Genomic DNA, 22034 nt, shown 5'->3' on the forward strand with positions numbered 1-22034 from the left:
ACATTTATTGTATTGTCTTAGGTCTTAGAGGCAGAAAAATTACAATATATCTCCTTATATCATGTAGTCAGTTTTGGTCAGTATGCTGTACATGTACAGTGTGTGCTACATTCCTTTTTTTTGTTTGTGCATCAATTTAAACATGAGAAAGTGTGAAATGTTCTAAATGAAACTACACTTGTATTAAGAAGATTGTAAAAAAAATATGTTTATCTTTGGAAAATGTTACAGATTGTATTAACAGATTACTGCTTTAATATTTTGGGATTTTTGTCAAGGTTTGTTTTTCTCAGCCATCTATATTTAGGTTTGTTGTAATGACAGATTTTCAGTATGAAGTAAGTACCAAATTTAGCCACAAAGTTTGAGGCATTTGAGGCACAGAGAAAAAGATGAGTCATAGTCCGAAGACTTGCCCCATTCAAGGTGTTGGTCTTACATGTAGTTCTCACCCAGGCCTTTAGAGTTGATAGCAGTGAGGTAGTTTTTAGGAAATGAAGGATCTATTTTTCCTTGTAACAGGGAGAATTGGTAAACAATATATTTTTACTGAAATGCATATGCTGTAGTCTCTTTTCTATTTTTTGTAAAGGTAATAGGACAATCCTTGTAGTTTTGTCTTAATATATATTTCTCAGTGGCCAAAGTTCATATATTTTCTCCTCACTGCCTCCTGCCATCCAGAAATAGTATGTGCATGTCAAAGGTCAACACTCTAAATATCCAGTTTTTGTCTCGCCTGCGTAGCAGAGCGAGACATAGGTATCACTATTTCCGGCGTCGTCGTCGTCGTCATCAATTGTGTTGTACACCCAATAACTTTCTATAGCTTCGAGGTGGGATCACCAAATTCATACCAGAGGTCCATCTCCTGAAGGCACAGGTCAAGTTTGAATATGAGTCGAATTTGAATAAGGTCAAATGTCAAAGGTCAATGAACTTTCAATGACTGGCACTGTGCTATGTTGTACACATAATAACTTTCTATGTCTTCGAGGTGGGATCACCAAATTCATACCAGAGGTCCATCTCCTGAAGGCACAGGTCAAGTTCGAATATGAGTCGAATTTGAATAAGGTCAAAGGTCAATGAACTTTCCATGACTGGCACTGTGCTGTGTTGTACACATAATAACTTTCTATATCTTCGAGGTGGGATCACCAAATTCATACCAGAGGTCCATCTCCTGAAGGCACAGGTCAAGTTCGAAAATGAGTCGAATTTGAATAAGGTCAAAGGTCAATGAACTTTCCATGACTGGCACTGTGCTGTGTTGTACACACAATAACTTTCTGTAGCTTCGAGGTGGGATCACCAAATTCATACCAGAGGTCCATCTCCTGAAGGCACAGGTCAAGTTCGAATATGAGTCGAATTTGAATAAGGTCAAAGGTCAATGAACTTTCCATTACTGGCACTGTGCTCTGTTGTACACACAATAACTTTCTATAGCTTCGAGGTGAGATCACCAAATTCATAACAGAGGTCCATCTCTTGAAGGTGCAGGTCAAGTTCAAATGTGAGCCGAAGTTGAATAAGGTAAAAGGTCAAATGTCAATGAACTTTCCATGACTGGCACTGTGCTGTGCTGTACACACAATAACTTTCTATATCTTCGAGTTAGGATTGCCAAATGCATACAAGAGGTCCATCTTTTGAAGGTGCAGGTCAAGTTCAAATGTGAGTTGAATTTGATTAAGGTCAAAGGTCAATGAACTTTCCATGACTGGCACTGTGCTGTGTTGTACACATAACTTTTTATATCTTCAAGGTAGGATTGCCAAAGTCATACAAGAGGTCCATCTAAGTCATATAGCATACATGTAGTTTTGACATGCAGTCTCTTCATGACTGCAATATGCAGGCGAGACAACGCTTGGCGTTTGCCTTTTTTATAATAAAATACAACTTATTATTAAAATTTCTTGATTCCTTTGTATTTGCTCTAAATAAACATGCAATATCATACGATATTACTTTGACAAAACATCCTGAATTGTCTTTTTGAAAAAGCAACATCAAATTTATGTCGGAAGGCAGTTTTGTTGAGTACAGTTTTTATCTAAAGTACAATTGAAAAATGTGATATTGGCGATTCCACGGTCAGTTGCATTACACTTTTACGTGTCTTTTTACTCTTTTCCAATACTTGGTGCTAGAATTTACAGGGGTGAGTCTTTCTGTCAAGTTTATTCTGTCAAATGTATCTTGACAACCGAGGCTTTAAAACAATACATACATGTACAGGAAGGTTGTATACTGTATATTGTGGATGCCAAAACGTCCAAAAATTGGTTAGTCGCATTACACAGCTTGAATAAAAGGTTAAACATTTGTTATAAATTGTATTAAAAGTCTTTCCATTTATTTCAATAGATTATTTTACTATAGGATTTTTATCGAAGTTTCCTATTCAGACAATTTTTTTTTTCAATTTTGTTCTTTCATATCTACCATAGATTGATGTACAGCGCGTCCTCTATGTATAAGAACATTTGAAAGATAATTTCTTACTTGAACTGATATGAAGAGGCAAATAATCTCATTATAAATGTATAATTTTTTTAAACAATTTTTTTAAATTTTTTTATATTCATCACTGAAATAAATAAAGTTGAGGGAATTTACTTGTTGTGTACATTTTATTTCATTTTCCCTAACCGTAGATTGAACAAGGGTTCGGTCAAGTTCTTCCAGTCACGATCATCCCTGGAAAAGACAACAGCCAAGTTGATTTCTAGGAGGACAACTTGCGACAGGAGAGCAGCACACATGAGGAACGAGTACTTACTATGTCTGGCCGCGGCCAATGCACATCGGAAACGACTGCATGAAACGGACATGCCATATCTAATGGAGGTAGGTTGATCTGTTGAGTTACCTGGTGGATAATCCTGTGACATGACAGTTCGTCTGATCTTAATATCTCAATAGGCATAAGGTTAGAGCAAGGATTGTCATAGAGTTTTTGGTTCAGAATAATGAAAAGATAAGGATTTTTAGGGTTATTTTGTTTTGGAGGTCAAGTTTTATGTTTGGCTTAATATGCAGATTTTCCATCGGAGCAATTGTCGGAGCAAAAATGTCGTTGAACCGGATGATCCAGTCTGGCCTCTATTATATGCTTTTCACACTGCATTTCCTTAACCCCATACTATCCTAACCCCGGACTATCCTTAACCCCATACTATCGATTTTTCGATTCACACTGTCTTTCTTAACCCCGTACTATATGCTTAGCCGGGGTTAACGCCTTAACCCCGGGCAATCACACAGCTCATAAATATTGATGATTTTACCATACAGAGCCCGATTTACGTGCAATTTCGACTTCTGTGATTGGCTAATGCTTAGCCCCACTTTTGCTTAGCCCTGTTTCGTTTCACACTGCATCTCTTAGCACCGCAATTGTGGTGCTAGCACCACAATAAGCCGGCTAACCCTGCTTTTTTGCAGGGCCAGATAGTACCGTACTATTTACCGTGCTAGCCCACTTTGCTAAAACGTAGTGTGAAAACAAAGTGGGCTAAGCTTAACCCCGGGAAAATGGTGGGGCTAAGACCCCCCTTAGCCCCACCAATTTCCCGGGGTTAAGAACAAAAAGTGCAGTGTGAAAAGCATATTAGAGGGAATCTACCTCAGAAGCTCTACATAGAGGGAGACAGACAAGACTATCCCTATCTACAATCTGTCCACCTGAGCCAATGGTGAGTCCAGTACAAAACTGGACTAATCAGGGGCAAGAATCACTTGTTTGATTCCTAGGACCTCCAAGATGGTCAAGTTTTGTACTTTATCACTTTTAGGCTGGCTCTGATGGATGAATTGAAGTTAGGAGTAATCTTGTATGTCTTCCTCTATAGTTAGGGCATTCGGAAAAGGTAGCTTCCATCTTGGAGAGGCTAGACCGGTCTATGGCTGTCGATGAAGGGTCAGTAGATATTTGGATCGTCAAGTGGGTGTCTTGATTTATGTGAGGGGGGGGGGGGGTATTATAAGCTTTTTAGAGAGAAGGGAGAATGAGAAAGAAGTGCATCACACTTAAAATAATTTGGTACATAAGATCTGTTTTGCGGTGGCTAGCGTATACCAGAGACAACAAAATATAGTGTGTAAATTTTGCGTCATTCTCTAAGAAAAGAAATTAAAAAGTTTTGTCACATTTCAGCCCTTCATTGAGAATTTCAGTACTACTGGAAAATGCTTTGTTTAACGTTTCATGTCCCTGATAAATACGATAACAGATGAAAGGGAAGATGGGGCTTCATTATCGGAGAAAAGAATCCCTGTAAACTTGTTTCACTGTCTGAGAATTAAAAAGGTGAAGGTATTTTGGAATAAACAATAGAGAAGAGGAAAGGCAACACTGAAAGACAGATGTGAAGTACATGCAAGTGCACATGGATGGAAGTGTCCTGATTCATAACACCTGTATTGTATGCTTTATTGAAATTGATGCCAAAGTATTGGCTACAATGGCTCATCACCCTTCTTCCTTTGCATATTTATATGATTTGATAAATATTTATTTTGTCCACTTATCTAAAATCATTTGTTATGTAGGTTGTTAAATATGTTTTCAGTTATTGGGAGAATGTTTTGGAGAGTTAATTGGAAATTTGATATTTTCGATACAACTTATATATGGTATGGATTTTTTTTTTTTTTTTTGGGGGGGGGGAGTCACAATAGAATATTGCAATTTAATAAATTCATAGACCTTATCTTTATTATTTTCAGTTCAACTTTACCAAAAGAGTGGAAAGAAGTACAACTACATTTTTATTCATGTTAAAATGCTGATCAACACCTTAACATCCTACAGTTGTATGAACTATGTCCTGTATACCCCAATTCTTCCATCTTTATGTGGTATTGCAGTTTCATATTTTAGTTTTGATAGGTTTTTATAAATAAGACCTGTTTTGACATAGTACAACAAAGCAGAAAGTATGAAACCGAGTACTATCAATATATTACCAGATGTCAAACATACATGTAGTATAAATTGCAGTCTTTTTTTTTTTGGGGGGGGGGGGGGCAGGGCGCTACTTTTCACGACTTGCTGCCTTAATCTGCAACATATGAAGCTTTAAAATTGTGATAAATTGGGATTTCCGGGGCTCCTTATTTAGTTTCCAATGCTCTTTTGAGCATATCAGGGGCTAAGTCGCCCCAACCTCCGTTTTTTTTTTCATTGTTGAACTGTTTATATTCAGACTGCAAGAAATCTATATGCAAGACTATTTTAGTTTTTTTTAGAAAGAATCATTGTGTTTTAATAGGAGTCTGTAGAAATGTACGAGTGGCGATATGATTTGACATTTTTTTACGATTATTAATGGTAGTAAGAAATGTTATACTTACCTGTAGATATTCAAGTCTGCAATGAAAATAATATATCATATTATTGAATTAGTTTCAAACACAAATGACATGTGTTTGAGGGAAGTTGATACAGAGATGGCTTTATAGATCTATATTAACATGTCTGATTTATGAGCACTCTCTGTGCGTTGGTACAGTGTAGTGTATATTTTTAAAAAGCCATTCACATGTAGAAGTGAAATTTGTGCAAAAATGTATGTACTGTGCATATCTCACATGGCGTGGCTCGCATTACATAAAGTACTGAATGATTTCAATAAGTGATTGAATTGACACCGTAGGCCTACTTGAAAATGTGAGTGGATGATTGTATGTTCTCTTGCATGGATAGTTTCTTGGATGCTGGACTAAATTTTGTGGAAGAGCCGTGGTGTAGTGGTTCTGACTCTCGCCTTGTAAACAGAGGGTCGTGTGTTCGAATCCCACCGCGGTCTGGCGTCCTTTGGCAAGGCGTTAATCCACACTTTGCCACTCTCGACCCAGGTGCTAAATGGGTACCCGGTAGGATGTGAAAGTCATTGTAGCTTGTCCAGTACTGTGTGCGCCTCATCGGCGACTGACTGGAATACTCCCCAGGGAGTGGAGGATGTGCACACATTGTGTGCGGGAATGACTGATTGAATCCGATGACCGGGGTAATAATATATCTGTAAAGCGCTTAGACACGTCGTTCCGATGTATTAAGCGCTATATAAAAAACGGATTATTATATTATATTATAAATTTTCAATTTTTGTAATGTCATTTTCCGTTAGCAATATGAATCAACTAGTCTAGAAAGCCAGTTTGAAAAGATCATTTCAAAGCCGCGCTATGCAACCACTATATTTTAATATTTTACATGTATTACAGCTGTACAATATTTTGTCTGAAAGCAAATTGATAGTTTTGTAATGTGTTTTATTTTTAGAGTCAAGACTCAAGAGAATGTTAGCCATTGTTTTAATAGCATAATTTCAATGCCATATGTTTTTATCTCCGCCAACAATATGTCATAAAATCAATATAATTGCTCTGTATTTTTGTTTCAGTTTCTGTGCCTTTAAAATAGATTAGTTTTAAAGCAATTTTTTTTTACATAATTGTGTACATGTAGCTGTGTAATAATGTGCAATATTTTTCCTAATTGCCCACTCAGCATGGTACTACTAATACATTTTATCATGGCTAATTAGATATAATCAGTGTGAAAACTATCAAACCCTAGAAATTAAGGGGCAATTTGTGATATCACTTCGTTCAGTGTAATTTAAAACAAATATATCTTCATCGTGAAATGAATCACTATCTCAATAATTCCCCTTCAACCCTTAGAAAATATGGATTATAAACCAAATTATATTTTTAAGACATTCTGCTTTTAGAGTGATGTTAATTGTCAAATATTTGTCTCTCTTATGAATTGTTTCAGACGCTTGATGGTGATATCTATGAGAGATTACGCAACCATTTCAGAGTGTTCAGTACCACTGAAATTGAGACCAGTACCTATGTCAAATCATGTTTCCAGAAAATATCAGATGAAGCTGAAATGGTAATTTATTGCAATGAATTTGCTGATGGTGAAACAATGTTGGTGGTGGTGGTGATGATGGTTTTGGTGTTGGTGATGATAATGATGATGATGATGATGATGATGGTGATGATGATGATGATGGTGGTGGTGGTGGTGGTGGTGGTGGTGATGGTGATTATGATGATGATGGTGGTGGTGGTGGTGGTGGTGATGGTGGTGATGGTGATTATGGTGATGAGGATGATGAGGATGATGATGATGATGATGATGGTGATGATGATGATGATGATGATGATGATGATGATGGTGGTGATGGTGATGGTGATGATGATGATGATGATGGTGGTGGCGGTGGTGGTGGTGGTGATGGTGGTGATGGTGATTATGGTGATGAGGATGATGATGGTGATGATGATGATGATGATGATGATGATAATGGTGGTGGTGGTGGTGATGGTGATGATGATGATGATGATGATGATGATGATGATGGTGATGATGATGATGATGATGGTGGTGGTGGTGGTGGTGATGGTGATGATGATGATGATGATGGTGGTGGTGGTGGTGGTGGTGGTGGTGGTGGTGGTGGTGGTGGTGGTGGTGATGATGATGATTATGGTGATGAGGATGATGAGGATGATGATGATGATGATGATGATGATGATGATGATGATGATGATGATGATGATGATGATGATGATGATGATGATGATGATGATGATGATGGTGATGGTGGTGGTGGGGGTGGTGATAATGATGATGGTGAAGATGATGATGGTGAAGATGATGGTGGTGATGGTGATGATGATGTGATGAGGATGGTGGTGATGGTAGTAATGATGATAATGATTGATGGTGTTAGTAATGGTGATAATGATATTGTCATGTTGATGAAAATGTTAATGATAACATTGATGGTCATAGCTTCTATAGTTGTGGTATGTGGTGATGATGATCATTATAAAAAAATGACTTTAATGGTGTTGATTTTAATGAGTATGAAAGAGAAGGAGCAGAACTCTGATAAGCTATGTAGTGATTTTATTTACAGAAAATTTTCATGTACTGTATGTAGTGCTTACTCAAAATAGTTGGACATTATTTCAAATTGGTGTTGGGCTCTGATGAAGTTGGTTTATACCTAGCCTAGGCCAGGGGCATTCATTATTTCTTAACGGTGTAAACCAAACCTTTTATGCAGTACAGGAATTGGAACCTTTCACATCATTACCCTCTTTATATCATGTTTCCTTACAGTCACAGGCTGCGGAAGATTCCCAGAAGGTTTAAAAACTTTTTATCTTTTCATTCCAAAAATGAATATTCTACAGCAACATTCATATCGATCATGTACTTTATTGCATGGACTTTTTTCTTTTCTACTTTCATTCTATATCTATTCTCCCCAGATATTATCAAAATATGTAAGTGCAGTGCTTTCTTCTAAATTCTAGCACACTGTAATATCGCTATAGTGCAGAATAGTGATACTTTCGTTTGGAGCGGTTATTGTGTATTCAAGAAAATAAAATCTAAAATTTTGTTTTAGAAGGCTTCAAGTACTCCACATGAAAATAGAAAATGGATAGAGAAACAGAATGATGAAAATTTGAATGAAATAAAAGGTTCTTTTAATTAAAATGAGATTCAATAGCAGTAACACATTTATTTAATTTTTACCAACTATTTCTCTTCTGCTTCTGATTTCATATAAATGGACTTTTTATCAAATGATATCACAATTTATATATTTTGTTTTGTTTTGACAGTTTTAATGTATCTATGCACATGATTCTTTGTTTTATATTTATGAGTAAGATGTGAATATTCAGCAGAGACATCTAGTCACTCTTGTTTTTGTTTCTTGTTCATGGCAGTCATTTGGGTTGAATATTCATAAATGTAACTGCACAGTAACACTTGTGGTTGAGAAAACATGAAAAATTGGCATTGATTACTGTGTATTAAATTAAGAAGAAATCATTTAATTGTAATAATCACTGTGTATGAGTTATGCAAATATTTTCATTGCTTCAGTTTCTTTTAAAGAAGAAGATAGTATCACTTCATCCTTCTCTCTTCCTATCTTTTATTTTCTCCTCAATCACCCCTTTTCTCTCTTTCTGAAAGAAAAATCTCTAGAAATGATTGCAAAAAGGCAGACTTCAGTAGAAATAAATACATGTAATGAATACAAAGTCTAATTCCTTATTTAGTAAACTATATCACATTGCTGCTTACTTAGTAAATATGTTAAATCAAGAATTTATATTTCACTACAATATGGCTGTTTCTGCTCTTCATGATGATTACATGTTCTTTATTATACCAACATTATTGAAGGCATAAAATTTGGATTATGATTTCTTTGTGCTGCATGTATTTCATTTTTTTTATATTGAAAATGACTCAACCTACATGTAATTACTGTCATCACCATTGACACCATGCTTTAACTAACTTGCTTAAAAATCAGTTTTGTTTTAAGTTTTCTCATTTTGTTTCTGAAGAGTTTTTTTTCCATTGTTTTTATTTTTATTATTCTTTAAATTCTGATCTTGCCCACAAAATAGCACAAATAAAGAACTATGTAAATGTATGGTGTACAAAGAGAGGTTTACATGTATCTTTTACAGGCTTTGCAGAACCATAATACTTGTTATTTGCCTGAAGTGATTAGTACCAAAGTAGATATGTCAAAATAGCCTATAGGTGCTTACAGGCTGGTTTGAAAACAGAGAATACATGTTAAGCACATGACTGTTCTCTGATTGGGAATTTTACCCTGATCTGTCCTGATCAATAAATACCAGGTATTTTTGCCATCGTGAAAGTAAATTACTTGTCAAACTTATGAAAAGTTTCACAGGGATATTTCGAAAATCGCTGGTATTTTTGCAGTGAGAAAAGGAAATTTATGCAAAAACTTAAAGTTTTGTGTGTTAATTACTAATTGTAATTTCAAATCTATTTCTGGTCTTAGGATTTTTCCCTTCTTTCTAGATATGTATCTTATATCTTCAGGATTAGAATGATGATTTTAATTCTGAGGCCAGAATTTGGACAGTTATAATGGAGATTTCATTGGATAGTACCAATCTGATTCATGGAAATTTTAGTATGCCTGAATGGGACAAAAATGAATCTCGCCAAATACTGTCAATTGGTTGAAGTTGATTTGTTTCAGTAGTTTAATGTGAGAAAAAACGTGTTTGTTTCTTGATGGTTTCTAAAGCACATGTACCTCCACATTAAATGGTGTATGTTGTGTAATATTTGTTCTTAAAGGAGAATGAAACTCTTGGAGCAAGTTAGCTTTTGTGAAAGCAGAAAAATCAAAAAGTAAGATCAACAAAAGTTTGAGTAAAATAGGACTAGCAATAGAAGAGTTATGATCATTTGAATGTCGAGATCACTAATGCTATGGAGATCCTCCCATTGGCAACGCGACCAAGATCTATGATATCACAGATGAACAACTCTCCCCTTTTGGACACTGAAAATATACCCCAAAACATCTCTTTTTGCTCATTCTAATCATATGACAAACGATTCATCAATGATATAATGTTGTGAAACCTCTGTACTTGTCCTCTCATAAAGAGAACACCTCACCTTGTGAGAGACTCTATAAAAGTGAGAATATAAGTGAACTTAGTACTAAAGTAATGAGGGAGTTGTACGTGTGTGACATCACAGATCTTGGTCGCATTGCCAATGGGAGGATCTACATGGCATTAGTGATCTCAATATTCAAATGCTCATAACTTTCTTATTATTCATTCAATCTTCCTCAAACTTTCAACAACATGTTTCTTTGATTTTTCTCTTTGATATGGATTCAGCTGGTTTCAAGGGTTTCATTCTCCTTTAATCTCCATTACATATCAGCTTTGGGGATCGTAATTTATGTAAGATGAGGGATTGTTTGCTAACACAAACTCTGATGTTTTGTCTGATAAAAACCAGCTAATCTTACCAATCTGGCAATATGGTGGTATTCTTAGAGCTGACATTTACAGCGTCTGTGTGCTTGTAATAGGTCCACGATGAAAGCAAGCTTGTCAAGCATTCTTGTGATTTTTTTTTTCATGGGAGGGGATTCCCTATATGGTCAAATAATCAGTCAATCCTTGGTGGGGAAAATTGAACTATACCATTAAGGAAAGTCACATCTTTAGTTAATTATTATTTTTTGTTTGATGTTAACCTGAACATCTAATCAATAACAGTCATCTAACAATTCATCTTGAACTTTGTAAAAAATTAATTTGTGCCAGAATTGATATGCTCATCAGATGCACAAAAGCTAAACATTTTAGTGAATATGTTATGTTTGTTGTTTCTTTGAGTGATGCATATATGTAAATGGGATAATTGCATATGTACTTTGTTTTTATAGTCATTTATATGAACTGCAGCAAATGTATCTGAATTGTCTTAAATTGCACAGTGTATATTTCATTATTTGCTAATGGGCAAAGGTTTATAAATTATGGATTTTTTATTAGTAACAGGAAGAAGAAAAAAAAAACATCCCAGTAAGGTGCATCCAGTACAGAAATCAAAATCAGTTTGGGATCTACCCTTGAACAATAATTTGAACTAAGTTTGTGCTAAAGCATGTACAATTCATACTGTGTATAAAATTGCTCGATTGATATTTGCACTTTTCAAATGAAACAAAAATCAGCATTCTAATAAATCATGATTAAATACAAAAGATGGTGGGAGGCAAGTATTTAGTGAATATAAACAATTAAAGATGTATGTAATTTATTGTGATATATCTCAATTATTATTTTTTTTTTAGATAAAGAGATGTCATCAGCAACAGAAGTTTTTGAAAGAGAATCCCATCTTCACGGACATTGTCCAGTATGTTTATGATCCAGTTGAGAATGATGAGGTGATTATAAATATAAAATTAAAAATCCCTTTTATTTTATGTAATTTTGTGATTCATATACCTTTACTTAAAGGAGAATGAAACCCTTGAAACCAGCTGAATCCATATCAAAGAGAAAAATCAAAGAAACATATTGTTGAAAGTTTGAGGAAGATTGAATGAATAATAAGAAAGTTATGAGCATTTGAATGTCGAGATCACTAATGCCATGTAGATCCTCTCATTGGCAATGCGACCAAGATCTGTGATGTCACACACGTACAACTCCCTCATTACTTTAGTACTAATGTCACTTATATTCTCACTTTTATAGAGTCTATCACAAGGTGAGGTGTTCTCTTTACATGAAAGGACAAGTACAGAGGTTTCACAACATTATATCATTGATGAATCGTTTGTCATATGATTAGAATGAGCAAAAAGAAATGTTTTGGGGTATATTTTCAGTGTCCAAAAGGGAAGAGTTGTTCATCAGTGACATCATAGATCTTGGTCGCATTGCCAATAGGAGGATCTCCATAGCATTAGTGATCTCGACATTCAAATGCTCATAACTCTTCTATTGCTAGTCCTATTTTACTCAAACTTTTGTTGATCTTATTCTTTGATTTTTCTGCTTTCACAAAAGCTAACTTGCTCCAAGAGTTTCATTCTCCTTTAATAATATCTATTATCTGTCTATCCTTCTCTTTTTTCACTTTCTTTACATCTTATTTTCCACCTTTCTGCTATTCTCTATTTTTTAGAATTATTGTGTTCATCCTCTTCTCCTATACTGCATTGTGGTGGTTTGTTTTTCCTTAAAGGAGAATGAAACCCTTGAAACCAGCTGAATCCATATCAAAGAGAAAAATCAAAGAAACATATCGTTGAAAGTTTGAGGAAGATTGAATGAATAATAAGAAAGTTATGAGCATTGGAATATTGAGATCACTAATGCCATGTAGATACTCCCATTGGCAATGCGACCAAGATCTGTGATGTCACACACGTACAACTCCCTCATTACTTTAGTACTTATTTCACTTATATTCTCACTTTTATAGAGTCTATCACAAGGTGAGGTGTTCTCTTTATGAGAGGACAAGTACAGAGGTTTCACAACATTATATCATTGATGAATCGTTTGTCATATGATTAGAATGAGCAAAAAGAGATGTTTTGGGGTATATTTTCAGTGTCCAAAAGGGGAGAGTTGTTCATCTGTGACATCATAGATCTTGGTCGCATTGCCAATGGGAGGATCTCCATAGCATTAGTGATCTCGACATTCAAATGCTCATAACTCTTCTATTGCTAGTCCTATTTTACTCAAACTTTTGTTGATCTTATTCTTTGATTTTTCTGCTTTCACAAAAGCTAACTTGCTCCAAGAGTTTCATTCTCCTTTAATTATGGTTCCCCATTCTCTTTACATTTCTTTCTTTGTCTCTACTCATTTTTCTCAATCTTCTTTTCCTTCTTTCCTTTTTTTTCTCAAGAATTACCATGAAACACTGACTTTCGAGCGATTTGTCACAAAGTTGTTAATGACTCTAACGCACATCGTCATAGGTACAATTTGTATAATAAGCACATTATTTGAAATATAATTAGTTTCATATTCATTTGGCACCATTATGTGACACTTCAAAAGATGATTAAGAAGTATAAAACACATAAAAAATGAAAATAACAGGATGACAATTCTGGCCTTTCATATGTCCCATGTTTAAAAGAAAAGTGATCTTTGCATCTGTTTCAATGGTAATTTAATGAAGGAGTATATCTTTCACACTTCTATTAATAGTGACATTATTACTATGAGACCTGTAAATCGTAGTGTCACTTTCAAGATATTTAAAGTTTTAAGCCATATTTAGGAAGTTGCAGAGAGCGAAAGGTTAATGAGAATGTTGGAATCGAAGTTGAATTGTTAACATATCATCATCAGCAAGTTTATATAAGCCAAACATAAAACAAGTAAAATAAAGTAATTCGAAAACAGATATGATCTAACAAACCAGCTTAAACTGAGAAGTGCTGAATAACTCCAAATAAGTGATTCCATAGGCATGTGTTATGTAACCTTTAGAAAAGAGCCATCTTGTGATAGATTGCCTTCATTATTTGTTAGTGACTGAGCATCATTTGGCACATATTTATTAATACATAGAAACACTTGATGGTTTTTAGTTCGTACCCATTACAATTCATGCTGCGATTATTGACATAACTGGAGTTTATCTGCAAGACTTCAGAAATGTTTGTTGCATTACCATTTTAGATCTCGCAGTCAGATGATGTGTGATGGTTCCTTTCCTACATTCTGTCTAACCACTAAACCCCTTTATCATATTCCTAGTGGCTAAGTCTGTGCCAGATTGAGCATAAATCCTGTCATATTTGCCAAATCAGTCATATCCCATAGCTAGCGGGAACCAATGGCTCTTGTATTTATAGTTCCATGGCAGTGGAAGAAACTTGTTGCCATTGGGTCGAGTATTCCTGATTTGGCAGCAAACTATCTCCAAAGACTGTCTGCTGTGGTGCCGACAGGAAGTAGGTCAATAGATGTTGCCATGGTTACCAAGTTATGTTTATCACAAGGGCAGGAAGCAGAGGGTTAGGTGAAATAGTTTATAGAAAGAAAGGGGTATGGAGGTATTGTTTGGAGAAGGTGGAGCTTGGGAAGAGAAAAGGAGGAGGAGGTGTTGAGTGAGACGGATGGCTACGGTTTGTTAATTGGAGAAGTTCCACGTTATACTGAGAAACTTGTAGTTATACTTGACCAATGAAATATGCTTTGACTGTGGATGATTTAGAAACGATTATGCTTTATACATTCTTGACTTTAGAAAGTCAAAATAGATGATTAAGGAGAGGGGTAATTTGAATACTTTTGACATGGAGATGAAAGGATATCCCTGATTAAAGAACACTCACATGTAAAGTTTATCACTCCTCTAGACCTCTACATTACCAGAAAGTTGGTCAACATTTTGTGCAATGTCAAAGTATTGTTTACCAAGTGGTCTTTTGGACTCTTTACAGCTATCATAAAATCTCCTTGGTTTCAAGCAGGTCATCATTACAGATGTCTCTGCAATGAAACTTGATGGGGATATTGTGGAGATGTCAATCATGTCACCCAAGACCTGCTGAAGATTTTTAAAAAATCTTTAAATGAACATGTCGCTCTTTTGAGACTCTGACAACTAGTCCCCAAGAGATGTCGCATTCACGACATGGAGACATTGCTGTATCTAGAGGAGACATGAGTTGTCAAGTAGTCATCAACTGGTCTCCGGGCCAGTGGAATTTCTAAAGATCTTTGACTATCCAATATTCTATTGTAAATGTAGATAAGCATGAAAACTATTATAAGATCCTGCCAAGATCAAGAGAAAAGATATATCACAATATTTGCCAAACACCCTGTACATTGCTTGCTTATAAGTGAATCATTTTCCTGTTGGATACATGTGCATATCTCTCTCTCTGTGAAATAGCAAGGTGGGATAAGTTCCAATATACACTTCATTTTCATTCCCCTGAAGAGAAGTTGATAATAAATAGGTCAGTTTGTTTATTATTTTGAGATTTGTAAACTTAGAGGACATAATGTTAATCTTTCATTTTTTCTACTTCGATGTTTGGTATACTAGTATCAACTATTTTTTTCTGAGACCTGTGGAACGCGTGCCATGTATTAAAGAAGATTATGATTTTTTTTTTGCAATATTTAAAGGCTACTATAGAGATAGAGGAAAAGCCAGTAAAGTGATAAGAAATACACATTTAGCAACACCCCTTTGAGAAAAGAATGATATGCTTTTCACACTGTCCTTTTTTTCCTTAACCCCGGGAAATTGGTGGGGCTAAGGGGGGCCTTAGCCCCACCAATTTTCCGGGGTTAAGCTTAGCCCACTTCGTTTTTCACACTACGTTTTAGCAAAGTGGGCTAGCACGGTAAATAGTACGGTACTATCTGGCCCTGCAAAAAAGCAGGGTTAGCCGGCTTATTGTGGTGCTAGCACCACAGTTGCGGTGCTAAAAGATGCAGTGTGAAACGAAACTGGGCTAAGGAAAAGTGGGGCTAAGCAATAGCCAATCACAGAAGTCGAAATAATACGTTAATTACGCTCTGTATGGTAAAATCATCAATATTCATGAGCTGTGGGATAGCCGGGGTTAACGCCTTAACCCCGGCTGTCAACGCCTTAACGCCGGCTGTTAAGGCGTTAACCCCGGCTAAGCAGATAGTATGGGGTTAAGAAAGACAGTGTGAATCCGAAAAAAGATAGTATGGGGTTAATGATAGTTTGGGGTTAAGGAAATGCAATGTGAAAAGCATATTAATCACCTTTTACTCTTCAATGACCAAATGCCATATATTTTTTCTCAAGTCATTTTTTATGGTCAACAAAATTCATTCTCACAATCATATGTCTCCAAAGTGTCTTTGTTTGCCTTCCTAAATGTCACAGTTATCAAATTCTCAGATCTCATAAATCACCCAACCTAAATTCTTGCCTACTGCTTACATATGGGTTAAAACAGGAAGGATGAGTACATACATGTAATGGAAGAGCTCATAGGTCATATTTAAACTTTGACAATCTGTCTCCTCAATCCATACTTCTTTCAAAGGAAATAAAAAGGAAAATTATCTGTGTCATGTATATTTGATCGGATATACCTGAAGGAAATTAGGTATTGACTTTGTCATAGATTTTAGGAATATTTTATTTTCTTGTCTTCGTTTTGTATTTGTGGTCAAGGCTCCCCCCCCCCTCAAAAAAATATACAACATACACCCACATACTTAGAAGTCAAAACATTACATATAATTGTGCGAAAGAGCAATAAAATTAATGAATTGTCTCTTCATTGCTCTATGTGCCATATTTCATAAACATGTTACCAATGACAAGTTACAAGCTACTGTTGTAAGCTACTAAAATTATGCAATTTGATTGGCTAGAGATTAATTTGTTATTGATAATACATACAGGTGTACATAATTTTTTGTCAGTAGGCGGTGCTGCACCATCCCGAGTTTGCTCAATCTCGAGATTTTAGCCCGATTGGCCCTCTTCGCGATTAATCTCGAGATTCAGGAAACCCCGTCTCCACCATCGCAAGAAGAGCGATTCCTGCTCGAGCGAGGCATCAATGCTTTATGGTCTGACGCCGTGAACCTACGAATAAGCGCGATAATTCGTAAAATAGTGCGCTATTTTGCAAATAATCCCAAGTTGACTTGGAATGCAATCTCGAGATTAATCGTACGAACTAGCGCGATAATTGCGTCTCCATTGCAAATAATCTCGAGATTGTTCAGATCGGGATAATTTGCCAGATCAGAAATAGCGCACTAATTTGAAAATTCGGGATGGTGCAGACGGCCTAGTGTCATCTAAGGGAAAGAAGTTCTTTCAGTGGACAGTACAACTTAGTTGTACTCCTGGTTTCTAAGCTTTATAAACATACATGTAGACAGGAAAAGAACCGAGATAGACAGGATTGTTTAGACTTTGTCATTTCCTCACAAAATGGAAATGATCACAATCTTCATGACAGATTCCTGATAAAGTAATTCCACATTGATTTCTTGATGAAAGTCAGGTATAATCCCTCAAATGAAACAAAAAAATTGAAACAATAGATAGTGTGTTGTATTTGCTAATTTAGACATATTTCAGTTGTACAAATTCATCTGATCGTTCATGTAGTATGTTAGTTGATACATTAATAAATGATCAAACTTCAGTGAATGATGAAATTCAGCAAATGAGGATCCATACGATGAAATTCAGCAAATGAGGATCCATACGATTCAAATAGAAAAATTGAAATCTTACCTGACATAAATATTCAAATTCACAATTTGTTTTAAAATGATAATAAATGGGTACATTAATCAGGATATTTTGGCTAGAAAATTTCTCATTATTCATTTAAGGAATTAAATCGAGAAGGATATCTAACCTACCTGGGTTACCAATTAACCTGGATGATGTGTACATTATTTCATAGTCAGTAGGAGTTTGACAATCTTCTGTTGGAAGATTTAATTTACCAGTTGACTGCTGAATAAATAGTAGATCTTAGTAATTGCAGGATATTCCCAGGGACCCTGTTTATGATACTCTATACTAGTCTATTTACATTTGGACAAGGGTCAATTTAACTATCCACTCATGAAACAAAGCAATTTATCAACAGCAAGTTTTTGTGAGATATAAGGAGCAAATTTGTCATTGAGTTTGTTGTGTTTGGGGGAAAACAGAATTCTCATGCACAGAAAATACACACAATGTCTCTGCAAAATAAATTGTCCATTGTTTTTTTAATCAGATATTGAGGGTGAAAAAAATTAAATAAATTTTGAATTAGAACTGTGATCAAGAGAATTTATAACAAATTTATCAAAATCTATTTTTGATGGACTGTTACTCTACTGATAAAGCCCTTGCTAGACTAAACAATAGTAAGTTTTCACTCGCTACAGGAATGAATGTTAAAAGTATAGAGCATTGTGGCCCAGTGGATTAGTCTTCTGACTTTGAAACAGAGGGTCGTGGGTTTGAATCCCAGCCATGGCATAATTTCCTTCAGCAAGAAATTTATCCACATTGTGCTGCACTCAACCCAGGTAAGGTGAATGGGTTCCCGGCAGGATTAATTCCTTGAATGCATGAGCACTGAAAGGCAGCTCGAACTAAAGCTGGGGTAATAATGATAATAACATCCCGCCTCGGAATAGAATATTTCTGGATAGATGGCACTATATAAATGCCTATTATTATTATTAAAAGGGCTTGCCATACCCTTTATCTCGATAATTAAAGACCATAGGATATGGCCTTTGGACTGTGCGCATGAAGGACGTTGTATCTATTACAATGTTATGTCACCTTATTTACTGGTTACTGAATTAAAAACAAATGTTTAGCATTTTAAACAGTAGGCCTATAACTCTTATTCCCTGTCTTGGGCAATACTTATTGCTGACTATTTGTTCTTCTCCCCCTTATCTCTCTCTCTCTGTCAAGTTATCAAATGATATGCACTCTTGTCTGCTTAGGAATGTGTATACCATATAAAAAGTTAATCTGTGATTATATTGATTAGCCTTGAGACACAAGGTACAGATTCCATGTGATGCCTAGGTATGAAGAAAAAAATTTGCTTTTCAAACTATTTTCTAATATTCTTGTAGATATTCAATGAAATATAAATTGGATGGATCAAGAAAAGTGTTGAATAAAAACATATCCTTCTTTTCTTTTCCTTCTCACACTTTATCTGATTTCACATGTTTTATTTCTATTTTGTATAAATGAAATTGTTACTTATCTGTATAATAACAGTTATTATAATTAAAAGTTTCTGATGGTATAATTTTCATCGCGACTGAACAACGACAACAGTATTTGCTTTTATATTTTTTGCTTTAAAAAATGATGTCTTACAGTTTAAAAAAGTCACAAGAAGTGTGAGTTTTATTGTACAAATTAAAAGTTTTGGGGGAAAATTAAAATGGACCTTGATAGTAACATTGTCTTAATTTCTATTTGTGTTTCATCTTGTATATCCAGGTGTCAAACTTAATCATGGACAATACGGAATCCCTCTACCTAGAGAGAGAAGCCAGACGATGGGCTACCCAGGTGGCCAAGGAATCCAACCGCATAGGAACCCTTACCAGACAGATGGAAGGGTGCCAACCATATCTTAACCAACTCAGGGTTAGTGCATCCTTTCTATAAGGTCAAAATCCGAATCATTTGGAGTGATAATCCACCTTGACATTGTCTGGTAATCAGGTCCTGTTCATCCCCCTTTGTACATGTCATGTTGCAGAGGCCTGGTCAGTGCATGTGTTACATTGCATCAGAGTGGTCTTCAATACACATGAGGTCCTGACAAGTATTTGAACATAGTGTTAATGTGTGGGCAGGTTATTTTCTCTGTACCCTGCACCATTTTTATCAAGATTTTTCAAGTAATATATGCCTCTTTCCAAGGATAAAAATTTTGTAAGGATATGAATCATGTTTGTGTATCTAGGAAGATGCTTTTCTGTAGCCTGCCGGACTGTTTATAGTTTTAGGTGATTTAAGGATTTTTTTTTTTCAAGTACATGTACATTGTGTAAAATGATTTATAAGTACTGTTTCAAGTCTTAGTTCCGAATCAAAAGTGAGAATGAAACTCATTATTCAAATGCACTTGAAAAGTGGTTTGGTTATTATCATCCTTTATTCAAGACTTGATCATGTTTGATTCTCACCTATGAATTGAGAATATTAGTTTGGAAGTTCTATTTATTCAAATAATTTTTTTTCTTCTTTTTTATAATTATTTCTGTAGTTTAAAGGATCATAGGATTGTCATGATTTGATGAAGCTTATCAATATATTCTTAATATGAAAATGATATGCATGTAGGTATATACTGTATATTCCACTCATTTCCTCATGGTGAACTCACTGTCTTACCCTAGGAGACTCTCCATTGACTGAAAGTCTTGAAAAAAAAGTGGTGAAGCTCAGATGAAGAATATCTTTTCCCTCTGTTATTCTGCTATTCTCAGTTCTTTTCTCAGATTTGGAATCAGAAAATAATATTTTTTTCTGACCGAAATTGACAATTTGTCTTCAGGTCAAATTGTTACTTCTTATTCTTCACCCACTTCTTAATCTTCTCTCTCTCTCTCTCTTTCCTTATCTTCCTACTTTTTTCTCACTTCATATCTCTCTTGCATCTGTTGTTGTCTCTCCTCCTTACCATCTTTCCTTTCCTCTGTCTTTGTCTTGCTATTTTCTTCTTGTCACAAGGCTCTGACAGATCATCAGAGTCAAGTCTCCTAAGACAGATCTATATACCCTTAGGGGAGCTTGCATGAAAGCAGAAACCAACCATCACACAAAAAAGGAAACCCTTCATGCTTTCAAAAGATCAGTGACATTCCTGTTCAAGTTAGTCATTGATACATTGCCAAGGGGTTACCTTTCTGTTGGTATCCACTTTGTCTACAAGCAGGTAGTCTAATTCTCAGGTCATCTAATACCATAATGGCTAAACCAACTTGGTCCATGGTTGATTAGGTCTAGTAGCAATTTGGTCCAACCATCACTTGGTCTAATACTCACTTGGTCTAACTGTCATTCAGTCGATTGCCCAGATAACAGAATTCCCATGTTTTCTTCTTTATTATTTTGCACTTTGACAAATTAAAATTTGATTCATAAACAGTTAATCTAATCAAGTAACTGGCATTAGACCTGATGGATATTAGATGATCTGGGTATAGCCAAAGTGGTAAATATGCTAAAGGGCAATTAGACCAAATGGGTAGTAGATGAACTGTTATATATTCGTAGGCAAATTAGGATCAGACCATTTGGGATGAGAAAAAAATGGATAGTAGACCAAGTGAGTGTAGACCAGTAATTTAACCAACTTTTGACTGTCTTCCATGCTTGTATCTCCATTTTTACAGGGTTCTGATAATTCTTCAGACAGTGGGTTCTCACAGGACAAAGATCCAGAGGTCAAGCTGGATACCTTGAGAGAAACCAGAAGGAAAGCAGAAACTAATAAATCAAAAGCAGAGGCCAAACTGGATGTTATGAGGAATGCAGGAAGTAAGTCTGAAGCAAAATGATCAACTGAAAATAGCCTTGTAAAAAAAATAAAAACAAGTGTAAAGATGGGGAATGTGGTAGATTCATTCATTCATGTGAAAATCCAAATTTGTTAAGGAACATTTAAATTTCAAAATGATTCATAACACAATTTCTAAGACTCTTTTATTGTGTGACATGATATTATCTTGTATTGAAAGTAGAGACAAAACAAAATTGAATGAACAATGAATCATTGTTTTCTGTAAATAAAACAATTACAAGGGAGGAAATATTATAAAAGCCTATATCTTTTATTGCATTGCAGTTGATGTTGAGGAATGGCTGAACAGTGCTTACGAAGCGATGGCCAAGGAAGCTGAAATCGAAGCCCAAACCATGCTCCAACAGCAACATTCTCAACAGGAACAACAACATTCATTAGTAGAGCAACAACACTATGAAACAAGCCATGAGGAGTTTGATGATGGCGATGATGTTGATGATGACCAAAGGCAACATGCACCACATGTGGTAAGAATATTGTCGTCGTCATTGCTGTTGATAAATGGATGAAGACTTTTTATATTCATGTTTTGTG

At 35.4% G+C, this 22034-nt stretch overlaps 1 protein-coding gene across 1 annotated transcript in view; it reads left to right on the plus strand.

Annotated features, from left to right (window-relative positions):
* Positions 1-333: 333 nt before the first annotated feature.
* Positions 334-22034, plus strand: part of LOC129261188 (uncharacterized) — a 38797-nt gene continuing 17096 nt past the window's right edge. Inside the window, exons 1-8 of the mRNA XM_064114566.1 lie at positions 334-338; positions 2667-2859; positions 6800-6922; positions 8165-8191; positions 11721-11816; positions 19403-19552; positions 21310-21454; positions 21762-21967. Coding sequence (XP_063970636.1) covers positions 334-338; positions 2667-2859; positions 6800-6922; positions 8165-8191; positions 11721-11816; positions 19403-19552; positions 21310-21454; positions 21762-21967 — 945 coding nt within the window. The remainder of the gene's footprint in view (positions 339-2666; positions 2860-6799; positions 6923-8164; positions 8192-11720; positions 11817-19402; positions 19553-21309; positions 21455-21761; positions 21968-22034) is intronic.

The sequence above is a fragment of the Lytechinus pictus genome, unplaced genomic scaffold (genome assembly GCF_037042905.1).
Source record: "Lytechinus pictus isolate F3 Inbred unplaced genomic scaffold, Lp3.0 scaffold_19, whole genome shotgun sequence".
NCBI lineage: Eukaryota > Metazoa > Echinodermata > Echinoidea > Temnopleuroida > Toxopneustidae > Lytechinus > Lytechinus pictus.